Source organism: Melopsittacus undulatus, chromosome 3 (assembly GCF_012275295.1).
Source record: "Melopsittacus undulatus isolate bMelUnd1 chromosome 3, bMelUnd1.mat.Z, whole genome shotgun sequence".
Lineage (NCBI taxonomy): Eukaryota > Metazoa > Chordata > Aves > Psittaciformes > Psittaculidae > Melopsittacus > Melopsittacus undulatus.
The window spans coordinates 13541180-13566116 of NC_047529.1; the positions used below are offsets into that span (position 1 = coordinate 13541180).

The 24937-nt window shown below is 43.9% G+C and overlaps 1 protein-coding gene across 1 annotated transcript in view; it reads left to right on the plus strand.

Moving 5' to 3' along the window:
* Positions 1 to 24456, plus strand: part of RAB10 (RAB10, member RAS oncogene family) — a 45898-nt gene extending 21442 nt beyond the window's left edge. The window contains exons 2-6 of the mRNA XM_005146372.3: positions 5065 to 5125; positions 15141 to 15279; positions 18905 to 18994; positions 19469 to 19570; positions 21459 to 24456. Coding sequence (XP_005146429.1) covers positions 5065 to 5125; positions 15141 to 15279; positions 18905 to 18994; positions 19469 to 19570; positions 21459 to 21542 — 476 coding nt within the window. The 3' untranslated portion in view covers positions 21543 to 24456. The remainder of the gene's footprint in view (positions 1 to 5064; positions 5126 to 15140; positions 15280 to 18904; positions 18995 to 19468; positions 19571 to 21458) is intronic.
* Positions 24457 to 24937: the final 481 nt, after the last annotated feature.

Genomic DNA, 24937 nt, shown 5'->3' on the forward strand with positions numbered 1-24937 from the left:
CAGGTACATTCTTAAGTAAAACACTTGCTGCTGTCAGAGCCTATAGCACAAAGGCAGGTAGCTTCATAGACTCACAGAACGTTTGGTTTGAAAGGGACCTTCCACCAGAGGCATATTGCTCCAAGCCCTGTCCAACCTGGCCTTGAACACTGCCAGGGTTGGGGCAGCCACAGCTTCTCTGGGCAACCTGTGCCAGCGCCTCACCACCCTCACAGGGAAGAACATTATAGTATCTCATCTAAATCTACCCTCTGTCAGCCTGCAGACTTGAGTATGTATTTGTGCACATTTGCTTTTCTTTCCCAAGTTGGAGTTGCAAAGCCAATGAAATGCAAAGTACACTTATTTACATGCTGCTTATGGTCTTCATTTGGTGGCAACTCAACGTGCCGGTTGTCTGTTGGGCTTCCATTGCTGCAGCGTTGCCCCTCTCTTGCCCTACATTCCACTTCCTCCCTCTCAGCTCCCTCACCGAGCTGAATGGTGTCTTTGTTTGGAAAGAATGCAAGCAAAATTCGTGCTGTCTGAAAAGGGCCAGCTCATCATTTGTAGCTCTGCAGTGGACTGGAAAATAACTTTTTCTCCCTCCCTCTTTCATTCTGTCCTTCCTGTTTCAAGAATCATTGATTTGTGATTTACCAATGCAGAGCAATCTTTACAAAACATTGGCAGTGGCTTGGGAAGGTGTAAAATGACTTGTAACTGTTTGTATGCAGTGATTATGGATTTAAAACACACTGTTCTGCTGACGCAGGTCCTGGGTCTTCATTAACATCTTTCATCTGAGAGCGATGAAAACACAAAACTGTTGAGTCTGTATTCACCAAGGCATTCAGATGTTTAAACCTACACAAATAAAACTGGAATGCTTTGCTGGGAATCTCTGACAATAACTTCTGCTGATGGATGAAGGGATAGAAGAGTTTGACTTTAGTGACCTGATGCACAAGTGTGACCTTCCAGCTCCTGAAGCTCCTCTTGGTTTGTGTTTTCACAGTCACTAGGCAGAAATGACTTTCAGTATTCACGTAAGGGCTAATTTTGTTTACATAACAGCATGAGATCAACCACTGGTCCTCCTAGAGCCTTGATACTCAAAGACCAGAAACCTGAAGAATACATAAATAGCTTCTATCTGTTTTTAAAACCATGAGTTCAGTTTTTGTACAGACCTGGGCCTGTATATTGCTGTAAGCAACTGGTAGAACCTGAAATTTGAAGGAAACACAGAATTGACTCAGAAACTTGGGATCATCTGCCAGTAAGGAAACTTCATTATTAGACTGTGGATAACAAACACTTCCAACTTTTTGTTTGAAAGTATAGAGTTAAATAAGTGTAGAAAGGGCTGCTGGTATGCTCCCAGGTTTTTCAGTGAATTCCAGTTTGCCCTCATGAAGTTGATGACTATCTTACCAACACTTAATGAGGGAGCAATTTCGTTTTCATCTCTAATTCATTAGTTGTGTCATTATCTTCGTTTGATAGTACCATGTCCATTCTGCATGCTGTTCAATTTTTATATCCATTACCCTCTTAAACCCTTTCCTGAACTTAATGTTACTGGAAGCTCCCCGTACCTGTAACCTTGTTCTCTCTGGAGCCTTTGGGACTTCCTTGAAGATATCTAGAAACAAACGGGAATTGCAGAGGTGGGGAGGTCTCCTTTTTCCAGTCTGTTAGAGCTACTTTGAAAGTATTTGGAGGCAAATAGTCATTGCTGTTTATAACGGTCTTTCTGTTACGAAGGCTGAACTAGTATTATGCTGGAATGGAGGCTGAGCATAACATGGGATTAGAGATTTATTTTATCCCAGATACTAGAGTTAGCAAAATCTCTCTCTGTGCAGAGAAGAGTTAATTTCCTTGTCTGGTTAATAGCTTACTTTATCTTGGCACATAAAAAGTGGCTGTCAAACATCCTGCTTTTTCTGGGCAGAACCTAAAAGTACGTGTTGCTGTATAAAATACTTTTATGATCTTTTGTCAGCCGCTGTGTTCATTTGCTTGATAGCGTTGCTGTGGAACACTACCCAATAGCAAACAGTTTGGTTCAGTGCTGCAAAATATAGGAGTAGTTGGGTGGATTTGCGGCAGTTTTGTGTGTTGGCTGTTAATCATTCAGCGGGTTTGTTTTTCAAACCATGTATATGATTCTCGCTGTATTGATTCATAAGTTTGAATGATGAAGTACTGCTTGGCTAACTGGAAAAACCAGTGGAGCACTGACCAGAACTTGAAGTCAGAAGGTCCCAAGCTGAAATCCTGGAATTAGCGGACTACCTCAGGCTTAGGTCACTGTAATGTTTTAAATTCTTAGAATTGGGGAATTTTCATAGGACCTTATAATGGTTTGGGTTGGAAGGGACCTTAAAGCTCATCCAGTTCCAAACCCCTGCTAGAGGCAGGGACACCTTTCACTAGACCAGGTTGCTCCAAGCCCTGTCCAACCTGGCCTTGAACACTGCCAGGGATGGGGCAGCCACAGCTTCTCTGGGCACCCTATGCCAGGGCCTCACCACCCTCACAGGAAAGAACTTCTGCCTAATGTCTAACCTATCTCTCCCCTCTGCCAGATTAAAGCCATTCCCCCTTGTCCTGCCCCCACAGGCCCGTGTCAAAATCCCTTCCCAAGATTTCTTGTCATCCCCTTTAGGCACTGGAAGCTGCTCTAAGGTCTCCCTGGAGTCTTCTCGTCTCCAGGTTGAACAAGCCCAGTTCTCTCAGCCTATCTCCATAGCAGAGCTGCTCCAGCCTTCAGAGCATCTTCGTGGCCTCCTCTGGACTCACTCCAACAGCTCCACATCTTTGTTATGTTGGAGCCCCAGAGCTGGATGCAGGACTCCAGGGCAGGCCTCATCAGAGGGGAGGGGGAGAATCCCCTCCCTTGACCTGCTGATCTCACTGCTGGTGATCAGCTCCATTTAATTTTGCCTTTTTTCCTCTAGTTCATGTTTATGAAACACTTGGTAAAGGTAAGGGGCTCTCTGAGGAGCTGTGTTTGGTTTTAATTTTCCTTGTTTGTCTGCATGTGCAGAATGTGTCCATCCAGCAAGTGCTGTCCCGGTTCCTGCTCCTGCATGGCACAGGCCTGTGGGGAGGGGGATGCTCCTCTAAAATTGCAAAGCCTTTCCCAGAGAGGCTCTGGTATCCTGACTTTACGTGAAGAGAGTTTAATAATTTAACATTTCAGCGCTAAAATGAAGGAGTATGTGCAGTATACTGAGCTGAAAGGAGTTTAAAGCAGATTTCCCATGCAGACTTCTTACATAATAGTGTGTTTCATAAATTCTTTTTAACCATGCTCAGTATAAAATGACCTTGTAGATTTAGGAGGGATGTTTGTGATTGCAGCTGCTTATTTTAGAATATCTAGATGTAAACAGATTTTTGGAAAACGTGAAAAATTCAGTGGCGTTTCTCTGATTGGAACTGAAAGTCAGAACTCTGGCATCTAATTATTGTCAGAGCGCTTTGAGATGGTGGCTTGCAGTCCTCTGTACTCTGCAGTAGTAATTCTTGTATGCAGTTATGGGAAGAGAAAGTTGAAACAAGATATTGTCCTCAAGCTTCCTCTGCTGAGAAGGAGCAGCCGAGGGAGGTCCTCATCCTTGCTCATCTTGTGTGGCATCTGCCTCCAAGCCCATCTCTTCTGGAGCAGAGTGACCAGTTTGTACATGTTGCACAGATGAGGTTTTACCAAGGTCTTGCACAATGGTGTTCCTATTTCCCTGCCTCGGATTGAAATGTCTCACCAGGTGCCTGCACGATTTGCTTATCCTAGCATTGTCTCTCCATCGGATCATGGTTACTCCCTGAAAGTCAAATGGTAATGTCTCGGCCTTTGGTCTGTCTTTGTCATCTGAAGACAGCTGCTGGTTCACAGAGGAAATTCTTAGGTAACAGGCAGGTACTGCTGACATCCCTTGTTTTTATTCTGTCTTTGAGATTATCATTTCTCGTTTTAATTGTCTTTTGTACAGAGTCTCTTGCTTCTGTAAGCAGTAGACTTCATCTAGGACAATTGACTACACCAGGGTTAATAATGAAAATATTAAATACTGGTTTCAGTACCAGACTTGCCTCGTATCTGTCTTCATTTTGATAGTTTCTTCTTCCCTAAGTCTTCTTAGGACTGCTTTCCTTCATCACATCAGTGTTTGCAAATCCCATAATTAACTTCCCTGTGATTCCACTTCAGCTTTGCCACAAATGAATGTGTGAGTTACTTTGTATTAGTTGGTAATAAAAGTTAAAGTCTTACTTTTCCTCTGTCAAGATGGTCTCTGCTTATTCTGAGTTCCGTGAGTCTTGATTCTGCACTTCTGTTGAGGCCTGACTTTGCTTGTATCATGTTGGAGGCTGGAGCTGGGATGGACCTTGACGAGGACTCTTGTGCTGATAACTCGCCTTTTGTTACTGGTTGAAAACTTCATGTTGCTTAAACCCTTCTGTTTGTATTATTGAAGCTTGAGGTCAACTGTGCATAAACCGTGGACATGTGTGTTGAGCTCATGAAACAATTTAGAGCTTCTGCTGATGGTTTCAGTGGTGTGAAAAGCAAGATGACTATTTTTGGTAAACTGGAGTCTTGCACGTGTGTTGGTTCTGGTGTGTTGGTCTTGCACTGACTGCTTTGAGGTAGACAGGTAACGAGCATTATGATTTCTGTGGTTAGTGTTATGCTTGGAGATAGTTGCTTGAATGGGATTAATGGAAAGGAGAGTCGTGCAGAAGAGGTGGGTTTTGTTGGAGAGGTTTCTGAAATGGTGGTATCACATTTACCACACTAAAGAGTAAAAAAAATAGATAAAAATTCACCATGATATTACAGGTCAGATCATCTTACCCGTGTTAACCGTATTAACTGAGGGTGTCCATTGACCAACATAGACCCTTTGAGGCCCTGGTTGCTCCTGCATTCTGCTTACTCAGGTGTCCTTGGTTTGCCTGGCAATTCAGAAAGAGAAATAAAAAGCTGCTGCTCGGCAGTTCTGAGTTGATGTGGATTTGCTCTTTTTTATGTCAATAAACACTAATTATTTATATTTTTATTTATTTTAGGGATAGACTTCAAGATTAAAACCGTTGAATTACAAGGAAAGAAGATCAAGCTACAGATATGGTGAGTAATACAACCAGGAAACTGCCAGTCAGCATCCTGCTGGATGGCTTCTTTCAGCGGCAGGTTTTTGTGAGAAGGTTTACTCTTCCTGAGTTCGCATTGAGGTATCTAATCTTGGAACAGTGTTTTATATTTTCAGTAGTGGTAAAGCTCCACGTGCATTCCCCTGAACTGTTTTACGAAATGTGGAAGAGATCCATGTGTTGCATTTATAACCGTGGTTTCCGGCTGCTCCCTTGGACAGGCTGTTGGCAGATCTCCTGCTTGGGAGGACAGGATCCTCACAGTCTGTGATTTAGTGGGAAGTGGTTTAAAACTGGAATGTTTAAATTAGGAGTTGTCATGAAACTATGACTCTAAATCTATGACTAGTAGCCTTGCTTTGTGTCAGCAAGAAAGCATAATCCACGTCTGCACTTTATCATAGAATGGTTTGGGTTGGAAGCGACTTTAAAGCTCGTTCAGTCCCAACCCCTTACCACGAACAGGGACACCTTCCACTAGACTAGGTTGCTCCAAGCATTCCTCTTTGTCCTATCCCTACAGGTCCTTGTCAAAAGCTCCTCTTTAGTTTTCTTATTGGCCTCTTTAGGCACTGAAAGTTGCTCTAAGGTCTCTGCAAAGCCTTCTCTTCTCCAAGCTGATAAGGTCTAGGTCTGAGCTGGTGGTGCAGCCCAGGACATCGTTGGCTTTCTGGGCTTCAAGCAAGCACACACTGCCAGGTCAAGCAACCCCCCAAGTCCTTCTCCTCAGGGCTGCATTATGTTTTTCCATTATGAACTGTGGAGTTTTTCAACTGGCTTAAAATAAAGCTGTTCTTCTGCTGGGAAATCTAACGTGAGGCAAAACTTCAAATCTTCTAGCTTGCTGTGCATGTCTAGAGATTTTTATTCTGGTTTAATCCTGTTAATAGCTGAGGAAAGCTAATGGATTTTTCCAGCCTGTATGTTCGTTTACACTTCCTTCTCCATCACATATACCTATTGTCACTGTGTTCTCCAGCTTCACTGAGACTTCAGAACTTGAGTTTGTTTGGGACCTGAATTTGTCCATTTTGTCCTCCACTAATAAAAATCTTTCATGGCTTGATAATGTTGACATTAGTAGATGCAGATGGATGGGTTCCAGTTAGGGGGAGGCATTGCTCTTCCTCTGTTGGGGCAGTTGTGCCAGTGCCATAGGACCAACCAAATGGTTATCCTTCCTAACAAATAAAGTCCTTCATGTTACAACTACTATGAGCATGCACCCTGAATCCTAGTTGTGTCTTGTATCCCACACCTGTGAGCACATCTTTAGCAGAAGCTGGCCAACTTATTTTGTTGTGTGTCCTGCAAGGAAAAGAATTGTCAAAGCTGATTTTATTGTATCAACTGTGTAGTTAGTTGATAAGGAAGTGCTTGGAGGATGAAGTAACTCACCACGCTGGAATGCTTCAATGGGGAGTTGCAAAGAGTAACCATCTTCCGAAGGGCAGTGTTTCCAATAGAGCTGTCTGAGTAAAGACAGCTATAGATCAGCTGGATCCAAAAGCAGAGCAGTAGAAGGGAAGGAACCCAGAGCATTAGCTAAAGAGCCATTCAGGTGTAATGCAGCCTTATTGATTGACTTTCTGGGTAGCTCTTGCTTTGGGAGTTCCCCAGACATTCAGGTTTTCAAACCATAGCTTCTATCAGTCATTCTGTGCTAAATTTTTCTTACCCCAGCAGGGTAGGTGCTGTGAACTGCCATGGGAAAGAAAAGTGGAACTTTGGAATGACTTAAAACAAGCGTTCAGTTAACTTAAGGAAAAATCAGAATGAAATATAAAAACTGAAAATACTGAAAACCAAGGATGTTTATGGCTGCTTTGTCTATATACCCATTAATGAAGCTGTGTCCATTGTGGGATTTAGCACCTTTTCTCTGAGTTTTAGGAAATCACATCTTTTAAGTGTTGCGAAGTTGGGAGGTGCTAGCCTGGATCGTCTTGTTCCTGCCAGTTTAAAATTTCACAATTAAAATGACACTTGGAAAGCAGAAAATGAAGATCCTGTGACATGAACTTCTGATGGAAAAAAACCCAAGTAAATTTACAAAAAATAGTATTTTGTATTTTTCATCTTTTCCCATACAAGGAGTTTTGCCCCACAGTGGTTTGGTGGCTAGGACAGTAGTATCTTTTGAAGATATATTGTGCAATACATCTATATTTAACCACTGCTTCCTGTATTTAAACTCACCCTGTACTTCTAGGAGTTGTGTAATGTATTTCCAGAATTACACTTCACTCCTGCTACAGCAGTTCCATAAGCAAGGGATACATTTAGTGGAATGGTTCCCTTGAAAATCTGAGGCTGTTCTCAGCTTTTCTTGTGTCCAGACTGTGGGTTGTGCTTTTATGACCAAAGTAAACGCACAAGAGCTAATGCAGCTGAATGAATGAAACAGTTTTTTGGAGTTGTGGCACTTTCACTGGGACACTTCATACTTGATTAACCTGGTCTCAAGGTAAAAGAGAACACAGACTTTCAGCTAAGGACAGGAGAGGAGTCCCTTGGTGCTTGTGTGCTTTTAGTTAGTATTGCACTGCAGGTGTGCTAGTATTCATTCAGGATATTCATGCTCAAAATTTCACAGAATAATTTGGTTTGTAAGAGACCTTAAAGCTCATCCAGTTCCAACCCCTGCCACAGGCAGGGACACCTTCCACTAGACCAGGTTGCTCCAAGCCCCATCCAGCCTGGCCTTGAACACTGCCAGGGATGGGGCAGCCACAGCTCCTCTGGTCACCCTGGGCCAGGGCCTCACCACCCTCACAGGGAACAACTTCTGCCTAAGAGCTCATCTCATTCTCCCCTCTGTCAGGTTAAAGCCATTCCCCCTTGTCCTGTCCCTACAGGCCCTTGTCAAAAGCCCCTCTCCAGATTTCTTGTTGGCCCCTTCAGGCACTGGAAGCTGCTCTAAGGTCTTCCTGGAGCCTTCTCTTCTCCAGGCTGAACAAGCCCAGCTCTCTCAGTCTGTCTCCATAGCAGAGGTGCTCCAGCCCTTGGAGTGTCTTTGTGGCATCCTCTGGACTTACTCTAGCAGCTCCACGTCCTTCTTATGTTGGGGCCCCAACATAAGAGCTGGATGCAGGACTGCAGGGGGGTCTCAGCAGAGCAGGGGATGAGAATCCCCTCCCTTGACCAGCAATCACACTTCTGGTGATGCAGCCCAGGACACGGTTGTTTTCTGAGCTGGAAGTGCACACTGGCAGGTCATGGTGATCTTAATTTAGAAGAGAAATGACCAGTATTTTGCTTGTGGGTTTCCCCCCTGTGTGAAAACCGTTGTCCTGTTTGTAAGAATGCCCATCAGTCTGCCCTATTTCTTGCCCACTCGTCAGAGCTGCTTCTGGTGGCTCACAGCAGCAGCGTACTGGGTGCAATGACATTGGTCCAGCCCATGACCATAAATCGAGCTGTGGCTCTCTACATACACTGGAAAGGGTAGGTAGAGATTAATGTAGCTCACTGCCTTCTCCAATCCCAGAACATTAGTTCAAGGTTAGAAGGTGGCCCATGCTGAACACAAGGAAGTGAAGTTAAGCTATGAAACTCCTCATCACATTATGTGGTATATATGTAGGTTCGCAAGGGATTTCACAAAGGAACAGGCTGTTTTGGACTGTTAACACACAGATGTGATCTCTGGCACCAGAAGTCCTTTAACTACATGGAAGTAGAAGCTGGAAAACCTCTGGCCTGACTATGTGTGGCTTTTCAGTGGTTGTGAAAACACACAGAAGTCAGATCTAGGTTTTTCCATCCTGGTGAAGCAAAGGCTGAAAGGAAATATTACTGTCATGTAAAAAAAAAAAACATAGTGGCAGAAGAGAAGGAAGGACTTTAAGCTCAAGGACAGTGGGAATCTAAGTTGCTGGAAATCCACCAGCAAGAGTGGGAGGCTCTGGGAGAAGCTCTAGTTCAGTGTAATGCAAATAAAATAGAGAATGGGAAACATGGAAGGGGAAAAACCCCCAAACAAATATTTTAGAATAGAACTTGACAAGAGCATCATGATGTATCCTGTTCAGCTATTGCAGAAGAACTTGCCCAAGGAACTCTCCTCCCATTTATTCGAGAATATTCTGTGAAAATTGGTTGCAGAAAAGGGAGCTGCTTTCTGGTCTCTCTTTTCACAGACTCCGCAGTCTGAGGAGACAACTAGGAACTGTAGCAAGTGATCCTGAAGGTGGATTTACAGGACGTTGGTATTGGGAGAGTGAATCTAAAACAAGAAAACCCCGAACAACCTGATGCTGACTGTGGAATGCTGGAGGGATGGGCTAGGGCAGAAAGCCTTTCAAGAAATAAATGCAGTATTTAAGAATGGGTTTCTAGGGATTATAAACAAAGTGGGGTTATGTGAACAGTGAGTAGCCTTTTTAAGAGGTCTGTGTTTGCTTTTCCAAGTCAGTGGTAAGTAATCCCAGGCTTCCTTAAATAGCCACACGGTGTATACATGTCTTAAAGTCTTAAGCTAGTCTTAAACTGATCTTAAGGAGTAACCACAGTATATGGGTAGAGTTGTATGAAGAGTTAGTTTCCCAGGGGTTAGGGACTTAATGGCTGTTGATTCCTCACTTTTGAATTTTCTATTTACCAGTTTTCATGCAGATTCCTGGCAGTGTGTCAGTGTGCAGTTTGTGTTGTCAAGCCAGAAGGAGGAACTTCAGTTGATAGACCAAGAGGATGACAGTAGGTACAAGTTAGCAAGGTGCTTGATTGTTCCTGTGCCTGGGGCAGGCTTGTTAGCAGAACTGCTGGCCCAGGAGTGTCTTCGCAGGCACCTTACAAGTCAGTGACCTGCACTCATAAGGCCAGTAAGTAGAGATCTAAAAAGCTAGATCCTGAAGAGTTTCCAGAGTTGGGCAAGACAAGTGATGTGTTCCTCTTCGGTGGGGTATGAAACAGTCGCACTTGGATGATGACAAAATTCCTTCTGTAGTGAACTAAATATCACTAAATATCAAGTCAGATTCAAAGACATCTAAAGTTTTTTTCTTCCTCCTTAGCTGCTGCTCTGTCCCTCCTGTCTTTACATGCAGCTTGCACGGCAACCTATTTTCCTACAGTCTTGTGACTGATCCCAAATTTTAGTAGCAGCCTTATTTTTTGAGTATGCAGCTTTTAAGTGTGTAGAAGACCATAGAGTAACATTTTTCTATCCATGCATCTTTGCTGGGAACACTTTTACATGGCTAGAAAAGTGTCCTCAGAATTCTGGTTTATTCAGCAATGACCTCGTTGCAAAAATAATCATTGAACCTGGAACAGTCATCCAAGTAAAAGAATCGTGCAGCAGCATAGCTACCAGAAATAGTTACATGTGTGGAAATGCCCTGTTCTTTGCAAGTTCTTGCATTTCGTAAGTGTGTTGGTGCACAGGCAGAGCTGCAGGAAGCACCACGAACGAGTGTGCAATCAGTCTCATTAATTTTTGCAGTTACTGGGTATGAGGGTGGTGAGGCCCTGGCACAGGGTGCCCAGAGAAGCTGTGGCTGCCCCATCCCTGGCAGTGTTCAAGGCCAGGTTGGATGGGGCTTGGAGCAACCTGGTCTAGTGGAAGGTGTCACTGCCTGTGGCAGGGGGTTGGAACTGGATGAACTTTTAAGGTCCCTTCCTACCCAAGTTTTCCTTTGATTCTATGCATTATGCTCAGAACGTCTGAAAGCTCACTCTTGATGCTGAGAGCTTTTGAGATTATTCACCATGTGCAAAACTCAAGGTGGACAAGACTTTTGGCATGTCAGTAAAACAATTAGATGCTTCACTCATTAAAGCTGTTTTTTTTGTTTGGGTTTTTTTTTTTCCCTGGCAGTGTAGTTTTTCAGAAAAGCTGGAATTTGTATCTCTCGGACGTTCCTTTGTGAAGGAAAGTCTTTGCCCCAGTCGGTAAAGTGTGCCTGATGTCACCAGTACAGTTTCTTCAATGCAGTATTCTGCTGCGTGGTTTTAAAAATATTATAAGAAGAAACAGTAATAAAATTCTTAGGATTATTTTGGAATTATTTGGTTTAATACCTTGAAGAGCTTTATTTTGAGCTGTGTGCACTGGAAGCATCTTCACAGATCATCAGATATAATCTCTTCTTGTTGCATCCATGTAAATCTTTCATAAGCAAATCACAGTGCATTTTAAGATTTCTTTAGCCTCTGCTAGGTCAACTGGAAAGCTGTCCCAGAAAGCCCATTCTCAACTGGTTGGACCTCTTATATGACACACCTTATACATACTTTAATGTTGGCATGAGAATAAATAGATTTTTTGCTTTCCTTGGGCTTCTCCTTTTCCTAGTCCCATAGGACAGCTTTCCTTGTCTTCATTTTGCAGCCAAGCAGCCTGGTTTCTCTCAGTTCCCTCCTGTGCAGCAGGGCTTCGTTTTCCTTGGTGATCTTAATACTCCTTGTCTGCATTTATTTTAGCTTGAAGAACTACTAGCACCCACAGATGTTTTTTGCCTATGTCAAGGATTTACTGCACACCCACAGCTTTGGAGCATATTCTTACATCCTGGGGGTTTGAACAAAGGAATGGAGGGCTAGGGCAGTGAAGATAACATGTGGTCTCTGCCATTTGCTCAGGGTGGATTCATCAGTCATAGGCAGTTTGAAAACCATAACTCATTTCCTCTGTTTGCTTCAGTCAGGTCTCTAATCTCACATCCATTAAGAGTTATCTCTGAATAATGAATGGAGAACACATTAAAGAAGGGGAAAGGGCAAATATAGTGCTTAAAAAAAAAAAAGAGGGGAGGAGGGGGCAAGATTCCAGGTTCTTTGTTTTTTCCCTCCCCAGCTCTCTTTTCATCCATTAGCTTAGCATCAGTTGCCAGAAAAAAACACGTGTGGAGTTAACTAAGCAAGTTAGTAGTAGCAGCCTAAGATGTGACAAGAAATGAGTAACAACTAAGTGTTGCCAATACCAAGTTGTGTAAGATCAATCTGAATTCTTAATATGACAGCTGCTGGCCATGTTGGGAGAAATCACAGCTGCCATACTTCTTGATAGGTTTAGTAAGGCTTTTCTGCAGAGGTTTAGATTGGATCTAAGGAAGAAATTCTTTACTGTTAGGGTGGTGAGGCACTGGAATGGGTTGCCCAGGGAGGTTGTGAATGCTCCATCCCTGGCAGTGTTCAAGGCTAGGTTGGATGAAGCCTTGGATGATATGGTTTAGTGTGAGGTGTCCCTGCCCATGGCAGGGGGGTTGGAACTTGATGATCTTAAGGTCCTTCCCAACCCTAACTATTCTATGATTCTATCATGTAATGTCTTTAAACTAGAAGAAGGTAAATTTATATGAGATCTTAGGCAGAAGTTGTTCCCTGTGAGGGTGCTGAGGCCCTGACACAGGGTGCCCAGAGAAGCTGTGGCTGCCCCATCCCTGGCAGTGTTCAAGGCCAGGTTGGACACAGGGGCTTGGAGCAACCTGGTCTAGTGGAAGGTGTCCCTGCTTATGGCAGGGGGTTGGACTGATGAGCTTTAAGGTCTGTTTCCACCCAGACAATTCTGTGATTCTTTAGATGCCAAACTTGGCTTTCCTTTGGTGCAAATTAAGGCCATCAATCCTTGTCTTACTTTTCACAGGTAACTAGAGGAGTTAATTTTTCTTCTTTCTACAATTATTCTTAACATAAGCACAGCTCTTGCACCTTCCCTGAATTTTCCCAAGCCACCTCAAGTTCTTTAGACCTTACTCACTGGCCAAAGGTCTAAGATACGCAGCCTCACAGATTACTCTCTCTGGAATCTCTCCAGTCTGCCCATGTCTGAGCCAAACTGCACAGCTGAAGTCTTACCGACCTCATACACGAATATTTTCTACAAGACTCAGACACTGTTTGTGCATCCCACTCACCTTCCTCATGATTCTTCCAGCATCTGACTAACTGATGACACACTGAATTTGATAAATTTGCATTTGTCTTTGCTGAATTTCCCAGGGCTTTCTTCAGTGACATTAATCAGTCAAAGGCAATCAGAATTATAATCCAGTCCTCTATATAATTTATACTTTGCAACTTCATCTTTTCTTGCCTAGCTCAAGTACAATAGCCATCGTCACTATTCCCTTATCTCAACCACAGAAGAAAGCGTGCCTATCATGAAACTCAGGGCAGACTGCTGCAAATCATCTCACAGAACTTACTCACACGTGGCTTATTTTCTCTGTCCATGAGTTTTCTATCCTCTTGATTGCATCTTCACCTAAGCCTTCCATAGGCATCTGAGTTGCTTCTATCATAAAATCAGAGAATGGTTTGGGTTGGAAGGGACGTTAAAGGCCATCCAGTTCCAACCCCCCCTGCCATGGGCAGGGACACCTTCCACTAGACCAGGTTGCTCCAAGCTGCATCCAACCTGGCCTTGAATGCTGCCAGGGATGGGGCAGCCACAGCTCCTCTACCACCCTCACAGGGAAGAACATCTTCCTTAGATCTCATCTCAGTCTCCCCTCTGTCAGATTAAAGCCATTCCCCCTTGTCCTGTCCCTACAGGCCCTTGTCAAAAGCCCCTCTCCAGCTTCCTTGTCAGCTCCTTTAGGCACTGGAAGCTGCTCTAAGGCCTCATCTCTCAGACTGTCTCCATGGCAGAGGTGCTCTAGCCCTTGGAGCATCTTTGTGGCCTACTCTGCACTTACTCCAACAGGTCCACTTCCTTCTTGTGTGAAGTGTCATTGAAAGCTGTCTGTAAACATGTAATCTCTTAGTTTTATGTCCTCTGCTAGACATTGTGGAATATACTGTTAAGTCCAAATTCTCAACTTAATGGCATGCAGTTTTGTTTAACCAAATCTTGTGCGTTCCATTAAATACCTCAGAATGAGACGGGAAAATATGTGCTGTCATTAATCTTGCAGGATCAATTTTCAGCATATAACTTACAGAAATTAGTAATGTTATGTACATTATCTGAGATTACAGAGGTAATCTGAGGTACATATCTGAGATTTATTTTTCATATGCTTTGATCTAAACTTTCAGGAATATGTATTTGTGAGATCAAATTAAAGCTTTATAAAACTGATCTGAAAACAGTGTTAGAACTGAGTTCCAGAAAATGTTGAGGATTGTCTTCGGAGCTGGTCAGGAGCTACTGAAATGGAAAGGTATTGTCCTGGGCATGCTGGTGGTGTTGACTGGGTGGTTGGATTATGTCATTGCAGTTCCAGGCTCTGCTGCCTTTGACAGTGGCACCACTGAATAGCCTACAACAACTTGAGTCCAGTGTCAGCTGGGTTTATGCACTTTTTCATCAGACTGGTCAGCTGTCTGGGTAATTAATTTAAACATTGTAGATGGATTTTAAAGTGTCTTCTAGTTTTACAGCCCTTTGGGAAGAATGGTCAGTAACAGGAGAGAGTCTTTGGGACAGTGGTGTTTCTGGTGATGTTCAGATGCTCCTGCTACTGGAGCTCACAGACCTGTCATAGTATTGGAAGAGCGTTTCTTGCTCCCCTTTTTGTCCTGTCTGCTGCTGGCTTCAGACATCTTGGAGACACTTCCCTGAGATACAAGACTTGGCAATGAAAGTTTTTCCTTTTGGGTGCAAGTTTCAAGTTGTCAGGAGAAACATTAAGTTTAAAATAGACAGATTTCTACCATGGCTTGAAACTGTGAAAACCTAGTCCAGAGTCTCGTCTCTGTCGTAGATGAGACTGAAATGTGATCTGAAAAAAAACCCACAATCCCCTTTGAAGTAAAACCCAAAAGAGAAACTTCAAACCCCAAGTTTCTGTACCCTCATGAGTTGGGCTTACTGAAACTTGCCTTATTCTCCCAGTGTTGAAGTAAGTTTGGGAAGTAGTGGGCCTTCCTTAAAGCTGCTGCTGTACATTGGAATGTGTCCTACCATTCTCAGAATACATTATACATCCCTTGGTATGGTGCAATAGAGCAGAGACTGTGTCACACACACTTATCTAACAGATACACCATGCTGGTTTCTTTATAGCTTGTCTCCAATATGTACTTTTGTCTGTTTTCCACAGGGACACAGCAGGGCAGGAACGATTTCACACCATCACCACCTCCTATTACAGAGGTGCCATGGGAATCATGCTAGTATATGACATCACCAATGCCAAGAGCTTTGAAAACATCAGCAAGTGGCTCAGAAACATAGATGAGGTGAGTAATGTTTGTAAGGTGCTGGAATTGAGCTGTTTGTTGTAACCCCTAGAGCATGTGATGAGTCCCATAGAACTTGGCTTCTGGATTGCAGCTGCTTCTGCCCTGGCAAAAGGTGTACATTAACACAGAGGTTTGGGTGCTGTTTGTCAGCTGTCATATCATAATCATAGAATAGCTTGGAAGGGACCTTAAAGACCATCTAGTTCCAACCCCCTACCACAGGCAGGGACACCATCCACTAGACCAGGTTGCTCCAAGCCCCATCCAACCTGGCCTTGAACACTGCCAGGGATGAGGCAGCCACAGCTTCTCTGGGCACCCTGTGCCAGGGCCTCAGCACCCTCACAGGGAACTTCTGCCTCACATCTCATTTAAATCTTCTGTCCTGTGTCCTGTCCCTCCACTCTCATTTCAGCAATGGCATGAAGGGTTGCAGTACTATGCAGAAGTTAGTGGTCTCAAACAAATTTGACATTTTAGGACACAACATTGTTTCTGTGTTGGAGAAAACTTAAGAATATATCTTCTAGTAACTGGGAGTTGCAGTGTTCAAGAGAAGCTGCCACCACAAGGTGGTGTGCAGAGGAACAACAGTAAGCTACAAACTGAGGAGTAGCTATAGAATGTGTCACCTCTAGTACTAATCTATTTTGTAAGGATGACTGTGTAAATTTTCAAAGATAAATCAATACAATCACCTCCATTCCCCCAAAACTGATGTCACAAAATATTTGCAAGTTTATCATGGCTGTTGCAGATAGTATGACAAACATGTGTTGTAAACTACTCCAATCTGCATAGCTGATTTTCATTCCTGTTAGAAGTACCAACAAACAGGCTGATAAAATTTCAAGCAAGGTCAAATGAAGCAGAAGAAACTGATGTGGAAACATTCATTGCATGGATCCCCAAGATTTCATTCTGTGGGAGTTCTGAGATGTTAGAGAGCGGCACAATTGTTAGTGCTTGCTTTTGTTACACTGCTCCCAAATGGAATAAATATTTGGATTTTCCAGCTTCATTATTTTCCTAGAAAGCAGGAAGAGGGCTCCGCAGAGCTGAGTGTCAGCAGATGGGGGCTGTCGGGCATTGCTAGTCAAAGCATTAAAGCTGGTGAAAGAGCAAAATTGTGATACTGAGATTTTAATTTCCTAACATGAGAAATGGAAAACTATACTGTTTATGGAAAGGTACATGTCTTGGTGGGTACAGAACTGGGGGTGGTAAGGCAACAGAGGAAGAGATTTAATGAGGAGTTGAATGTAAACTTGAAACCAAGGCCTTTAGTTTCTGTAGTTGTTTTGTTTAAAGAATTTCAGTAGTATCCAGGAAGTTGAATAATAGATGTCATTCATGCCACTGTGTCTGAGAAGAAATGGTTTTGCTGACCTTAGGTTCTTTAATCTACCTCACAGACTTCTGCAGTTGATTCCAGGTTCACTGTGAAAGCTGCATGGTTACTGCAGTTTTGTAAGGGATTTATGATGCTTTGGGAAGCTTTTTTGTTATGGAAGCAGCTCGCTAATGAGTGACTTTGCAGAAATAATAATAGAATTGTTTAGGTTGGAAAAAGACCCTTAAGATTATCAAGTCCAACTGCTAACCCAGCACTGCCAAGCCCACCGCTAACCCATGTCCTAAAGCACCATGTCTACAGATCTGTTAAATCTCTCCAGGGATTGTGACTCTACCACAGCCCTGGGCAGCCTGTTCCAGTGCTTGACAACCCTTTGGGGAAGAAATTTTTCCTGATACCCAATGTAAACCCTAACCCTATAGTGTAACCTGAGGCCATTTCCTCTTGTTCTGTTACTTGGGAGAAGAGACCACCCCCATCTTGCTACAACCTCCTCTCAGGTAGTTGTAGAGTGATAAAGTCTTTCTCAGTCTGCTTTTCTCCAGATTAAACACCCCCAGTTTCGTCAGCTGTTCCTCATCAGACTTGTGCTCCAAACCCTTCACCAGCTCCATTGCCCTTCTCTGGGCATACTGCAGCAATTCAGTCTTTCTTGTAGTGAGGGCCCAGAACTGAACACAAGATCTGAGGTGCAGCCTCACCAGTGTCAAGTACAGGATGACAATAAAACTACCCTCGTCCTGCTGGCCATGCTATTGTTAACACAAGCCAGGTGCTGTTTGCCTTCTTAGCCACTTGGACACAAGCTGGCTCATGTTCAGTTTCTTTTTCACCAGTTTTTCATCCACTCTTCCCCAGGCCTGTAGCACTGCTTGGGGTTGTTGTGACCCAAGTGCAGGATGTGGCACTGAGCCTTGTTAAATGTCATACAGTTGTGCTCGGCCGATGGATCTGGCCTGTCCAGATCCCTCTGCAGAGCCTCCTACCCTCCAGCAGATCAGTACTCCTGCCCATCTTGGTGTCACTGGGAAACTGACTGGGGGCACACTTGATCCAATCCCCTTGTCCAGGTTATTGATAAAGGCATTAAATGGAACTGGCCCCAGTAGTGAACTATGGGGAACACCACTTGTGACTGACTGCCAATTGGATTTAACTCCATGCACCAAGACACAAGCAATAGCTCAGCCATCCAGCCAGCTTTTTACTCAGAGTACACCCATTCAAACCATGATCAGCCAGTTTCTCCAGGAGAATGCTGTGGGAAACAGTGTCAAAGGCTTTACTGAAGTCCAAGTATGCAACATCAACAGCCTTTCCCTCATCCACTTAGTGGTCACCTTGTCATAGAAGGGGATCAGGTTGGACCTGCCTTTCATAAACCCGTGCTGACTGGGCCTGATGACCTGGTTGTCCTGTATGTGTGACATAATGGCATTCAAGATGATCTGCTCCATAACCTTTCCCAGCACCAAGGTCAGGCCTGTAGTTCCCTGATCCTCCTTCTGGCTCTCCTTGTAGATGGGTGTCATGTTTTGCTAACCTCAGTTAACTGAGACCTCCAGAAAATGTGCTGGATCTGGGACTCTTCACCATTGCCCAGACTGACACTGCCTCCTCCTGTCCTGACACCAGGCAAGAAACACCAGCTGCTCACCTCCCTGTTACAGTTGCAGTCCCCTGCTCTGCTTTCTGGCTTTTCCAATCTGTTTTCCTTCCTTTATGGCTCCCACATTTCTTTGTTTGGGTCCTGTTTCCCTCCCTGGTCACTCCTTCCCTTCCTAATCTCCCCTATTGTGGAGCAGCAAAATGGGGAGGAGAAAGCAATTAACTAGCTATAGAAAGTAATTAGGAGGGCTGATTTTTAGTCACAGCTTGTTACTTTGCCACTCCAGTGCACAAAGCCTGGTAGCTGTAGATGTGGGGTAGTTCTTGTCCTGTAATGTTTGTACCATAATTTCTGCAATGTGCTTGTCCAGCACACATAACATCTGACACCTTTTAAGTGCCGGGCAGGAAGCTGATTCTTTTCTCATGTCACTTAATGCAAACTAACAAAGATTTGGTAGGCTGGTGTCATTAACTAGAAAGATCTGTGTTTCAGAAAAGAAAATGATGTCCGGCAGTATTTATTACAACTCAGGAAAGTGCAAGGCACCAAGAGTTGTAAATGTTAGCCTGAACTTCAAACAGCCTGGAAGTACAAAGTGAAGTAGGTACTTACTGTTGGGAGAGACGTTAAACCGATCTCTTGTCTCGTTCTAGCATGCCAATGAGGATGTGGAGAGGATGCTGTTAGGAAACAAGTGTGACATGGAAGATAAAAGAGTTGTCCCTAAAGCAAAAGGCGAACAGGTAAGTGTCGGACAAAAGCTTGCTTAGAGAAGTAAGGAAATTGGTGACAAGACTCTCAGCCCCAAGGAGATGTGCCAGGGAATGAGTGAAGGAGGCTGCATTTACAAATGGTTTCCAAGTCTAGGGAATGTTTTCTCAGAAGCTGCATTGCAAATGAGTCCAGCTGCAGTTTCTGCTTGTTTGTTACCTAAAAGTTTCCAGGCATCCTTTGTTAAGTTACTTACCACATGCCAGGCTCATGCGGTATCTGTCATCTTACATTCAGACATTGACTTGTGATTTAATACACTTTAATTACTGACCCTGAATCGTTAAGTTCCAAATCTTCTTTTGTGACACTTTGCTTAGTTAGTACTTCTGATGCCTGCTACATCTGAAAGAGTATTACATGCTTACAAATGCTGCTGATCCCCAAGTTATCGGAGCAGCAGTTACATACAGTAATACTAACCTCTTCTTTCTTTTTTGTTTTAGATTGCTAGGGAGCATGGTATTAGGTTTTTCGAAACTAGTGCAAAAGCAAATATAAACATTGAGAAGGCATTCCTCACATTAGCAGAAGACATTCTCCGAAAGGTAGGTGCTCTACAGGATTCATTTAAAAAAAGTACCCTTAAATTTCTGCTTCTGTTTGTTGATGTTTACCTCAGTTGTTGCAGCTTTTGACTCTGGCATGCTGAGACAAACAACTACCTGAAGGAGGAGTGTTGTACACCCAAAGCTTCTAAATTTTGTTTGATGTTTGATTATTGTAAGAGTACTATCTAGAGGGAGTAGTGTACATCAAAGAGCTAAAGAACCTCAATTCATAGGTGTTTGGCCCTTAAACTCCCGGTTGTGTCCTACATGGGCTTTGAATTAAAACATTTCAAATGTCATGGAAAAGAATTGTCCTTTACCTGCCACTATCTCTGTCAGTGTGCAGCGTTGTGTAAAAACTCTTTGGCGCTTGTTGGGAAGAGTTCAGGTGTTGATAGAACAGAGGGATGAGCTCTGTCACCTCTGCCTTGCCTCTGATGGTTACCCCCCTTGGCCTCTGTGTTTCATTGGTGGTTTCCTTGGATGATTGTATCACAACTGAGAGAACGTGGGTCACCAGTTAGTCCTGGTGGTTGGCTCCTCTTCCTGAAACTTAGAGCATACCATGAGAATGGTAGTCTTTTCTGTGGCCTCTACCCAAATCTTTCTATGCCCAAAGCTACAGAATACTGCTGCATTTGTATTCCTGATACCTTTCATTGGCTTCCAGCAGCTGCCACCACTTTGTTGCAGGGTTGAGATGGGTGGCTTCAGGGCTGGTTCCAGTTAGCTGATGGACTCCTCTAGCCAAGGGCTTGATCCAGGCTGTCACCCCTGTGCTGGCACATCCCTGCTTGGAACCCAAGACACATGGATTGGCCAACTCTAGTGTTTGTGCTGTTGCTTAAATAAATGACTCTAGGTGAATTTTTTTCTGCTCCAGCTTAGCTGTAGGGACTGCCCTGTGATGGCATCACCTTCATCACTACCTGCCACCACACTCACATGAATCCTGTTCATAATGTCATCCTAGTTAATTGCTTAAAAATTTAATGCAAGGTCAATGCTGGATCTTATCACAACCCTTTTAACTACACATCTGCTCAATGGTGTCTGGTTCGTCATTGTAGTGCTGAGTTGTGTCTTAATCTGGTTTTGACAAGTTTTTGTGAGAAACTGGGTGAAAACCTCTGCCCTTTGGCAAAGAGGAGGTCAGGCTGGTGAGTCCTTCTGACCTCTCAGGTTTTATTTATCTGAAGAGCAGGGAGGGGTTGCTTCTGCAAGACTGGGACAAAGAGAGGAAGAAAAGGAATACAGAGACTAAACTGGAGCATTCTGGTGAATGTTTAGGTTGGTTTCTAAAGCTAGATGTTAGTGTCTGACCAAAACCACTTGACTTGGATTTTTGCCTTGGTCTAACCAAGCTTATGTCCAGTGACGCAGATGAGCCTCTTCTGTCACTGCCTCCGAAACTGCTGTCCTGGTTAACTGGAAGGTAGATGCTTCTGAACAACCCCTGTTTATCCTAAATGACTCGGTGTTTTTTAAGGTCATTAGTTCACATAATGTATCTGCAGCTTGTGTTAGTTGTACACTGTGATTTACTTACTCCACCAAAGTCGGAGTGTCAGTCCTAAGAGCAGGATCTAGAAATAGGTTGAGTTTACTTCGGCATGGTCTGAGTTCAAGATTTGGTTGTTGGTGGTTTGGTTTTTTCGTTTTCCAGCCTTCCAGTTGTTTATTTAAAGCCAACCAAACAAAAAGTCCTCGACTGGGTTCGCATACTCTGCTGCATGGGGGCAGGAGGATCTCTTTGTCCATAGTTTATTCATAACATTATTTGGTGATGTAATTTTTTCTGTAAGCTGCTGTCTCTTCAGCTCTGAACACTTTCTTCCAGCATACCTCATGAGTCATCTAACTCTCTTTACTTGTTTCATTGCAGACCCCCGTAAAAGAGCCCAACAGTGAAAATGTAGATATCAGCAGTGGAGGTGGGGTGACGGGCTGGAAGAGCAAGTGTTGCTGAACGTTCTCCTATATCACCAATCGCCATCCACCGCCCCTTTTTTCTCGCTGCAAAACAAACCACTCTGCCCATTTTTTAACCTTAAACCAATGTTTTGTTCCTCATCTTAACGAGCTCCTGTCTCCCTTTGGTTTTCCATTTAGGACAGCTTGCGTACTCTAATTTCCTCAACAACATTTATAGGAAAATCATCCCCGTGACTTCATTTTTTAATGTACCTGCTCCACTTACCACTACGTTTTGGTTGTATTATAGTCCCGTTCCTCCTGACATTAAAACATATAGCAATCATATTCAACTCTATTCTGCAAATTGTATAAGAATAAAAGTTAGAATTAACAATTTATTTTGTACAACAGTGGAATTTTCTGTCATGGATAATGTGCTTGAGTCACCGTATTCTCTAGATGCATCAGCCAGAGAGCCAGGAACACTCTCGTTTTCGCCTTGAGTCTGTGAATGGGGTTTGTTTTGTCCTGTGCCTTATGTGGAAAGGAACTTTTAGTTTCACTTTCTTTTCTTTTCTTCTGGTGGAAGCATGTGCAGGAGACGTACCATCCATACTTGACCATTTTAAAATACCGAACTCTTTTGTGATTGCTTTCTGTAATTGTTGATGTAATGCATCGAGGACAAAGGGTGGTGCAAAAACAAAACACAAATGACATTTAATCTGCTGTGTCTCCTTTTTGGTGATCTAGCCATTCAAATGTTCCTGCTGCCATTTTTTTTTCCTCACTTGCGGCTCTTTCCTTTTGCCTGCATGCTGCTTTTATTTGCATTTCTTCATGGTGTGATGTGTTAATTAAAAGGATGGCAACGTGGTATGTTTGCCAAAAATTTAATACAAAGCACTGATTTAGCTTTCAAGGTTAAAAATGTCGAAGATACCTACTAATTTCCCTCTAGGCAATGTCAGTCCACTAGTATATCTTCTCTCTCCTCCTGCATAGCCGTTGGGTTTTATGATATGGAAGAGTTCTTTGCATGCACTAGTTTTCTATGGAGGGTGATGTGGTTGTCTACTTTATGTGTATGAATATAACATGCAGTTCCCAAACTGACAGCAGTTAACACGAACTTTTAAGTTCTCTCTTCCCGTTAGTCGCTCGGGTGAGTTGGTCTGTAACCTCGCCAAAGGCAGAGTGAAACTAGATTTAAAAAGAAAGGGGAAAGAAACCCAAAAGTTGGCAGTTTAATTTATTACCTCCCTGAAAACTTTCCATTTTCCAGTGTTAAAAGCTGAGTCATTGGTACTTGGGTTGGTCTGGCTCTTGATCCATGCTTTGGGAATGCAGGGGGAGGATCCCACTGGGGCTGTGGAGCCCCACTGGGATTCACTGGCTTTTCCAGCTTGCCTTCTTGCTTTGCTCAGGCTCCAGTGTCACTGACGATGTGGCCTCATCCTTTTTGAAGGGGAAGGGGGTTAAGGACTGATGGTCCAATGCTGTCGCTTGCTCCTTCCAGACTGGGTGCTGGGTCTGCCAGCATTGTCTGTATGTTCCCCTGCTTTAAAACACCACTCAGGAGAGCTGAGGACAAAGAGGTGTTTTAAATTGAAGCTTCTCCTTTAAAGCTGGGCAAGCTCGTGCTTCACTCTTGTCCAGTCAGGTCTTGGACTGTCTCTGGTAAATAATTAAAGTAGTAAATAGCTCTGACTTACTTTTAACGAAGTGATGGTGTTTTAACATTGAATTGCTAGTTTCTGATCGGCTTCCCTTGTGGTCACTCGACCGAGGTGTCTCCTTTTCCTCTGTATTTTGGCATTTTGTCTCTGTGTGTGTTAACCCTTCCCAGCTGAGTGGCTGTTGGGGTCATGCAGGATGCTGGGATAAATCAGCACTGTGGTGCTTCTTGCGTCCCGGCATTGTAAATAGAGTACGGCTGCCTTTTGGCTAAACCTGCACTTTCTAACGTGATCAAAAAGGGAAAAATGGAGAGCTGTACATCTAGGGTCTTGTGTATAATCCTTGTTTTAAACGTGAGCTTTTTATTTGCTTCCAGGGGCTTGGCTCCCTCTTGTGTAAGTCCCGCGGGATACCTGTAGACACTGTGTTCATTGCAAGCCAGCAGGTAGAGAGCAGGCCACTCGCTGGTACTACCAGCTCCCCCCTCCATTTCCTGTTCCCCTTTTCCAGTTAATAAACTGAAATATTTCTAGATGGTCTAGTTCTGTTCGTATGAAAACTGTTGAGTTTTAACTGTGGGGCTTGGCCTCGTGTTGTGTTGTGGGGTGCAAGGCCCAGCCGAGGACAAGTGAGCAGCAAGAGGGGATGCAGGTGCTGAAAGATTACAAATAATAATAATAATCATGTTGGAGGATTTTGCAGTAACTTTATATCTGCTGGTATCTAAAATTCCTGCTAGTTAGAGAAATAACTGCTTGGGGAACCTCTGCTTGGAAGACCCCCCCTCCCCAGCCCTGAGCGTGGAATGAAGCCGAAGCCCAGCCTGGAAAAGGACCGAAAGTAGTTTTCCCTGCTCCAGCCTCCCCGGCTTTAGCCAGGCCAAGCTGCCGGAGGAAGACTCAGCGCTACCTTTATGTCATGGCAAATAAAGCAAAAATCATGTAACTTAATTAAATTGGTCATGATAACCTAAAAGCCGAGGTTGAATCTATCCTACAAGCGTCTCGGCCACTCTCTGTCCCGTGCCGTGCTGGTGCGGGGCAGGGGTGGAAGCGGTGCTTTGTGCTCTCCGACTCGGACGGTGGAAAAAACAGCATCAACTTAAGGTCTAGGATTAATTCCCATGCCTACAATTTTTTACTTAATCTTTTAATATTTTTGCTACTCCACTCTGGCTTTTTATTTAAAACACATTCTTTTGTACCACTTACTGTATCAAATTGTATAAAAGATCACTGTCCCATTCTTGGTCATACCAAGAGCAAATAAAAGCTTTTATAAACTTGCATTCGTTCCTTCCTGGGCCCTGGTAGACTCCTTTTGGGCCGAGCTTTCCATCGGGGCTATAGTGGCTCTTGGCACTATAGTGGCTCTTGGCACCTGCAGCTGCTGGGATGTACCAGTAAAACCTGGGATGCAGGAGCTGATCGCTGCTGCTGAGGGGTTATTGGGCTGGGACAGGGCTGTTGCTCTCTACTCCTCAGAGAAGTTACAGGCTGTTCTGCCTCCAGCGCAGGGCTGTAGGAAGTGCCATGGTGTGGTCTCTGTAGAGCAGTGGGTTGGGGTGCACCCAGCTCTTGGGATGCAAGTCAGACCCTTTGGGGACCCTTGGCTCGTTGGAGAGGACCTTTGCAACTGCCTTTAAGGGCAGTAGCTGTCTGAGCCCTTCCCTCATGCGAGAGCACTGGGGGGGGGGGGAGGGGGGTGTCCAGCTCTCCAAGAGCAGTTGGCAAATCCTTCCCTATGGAGCAGGGTCCATTTGCCCTC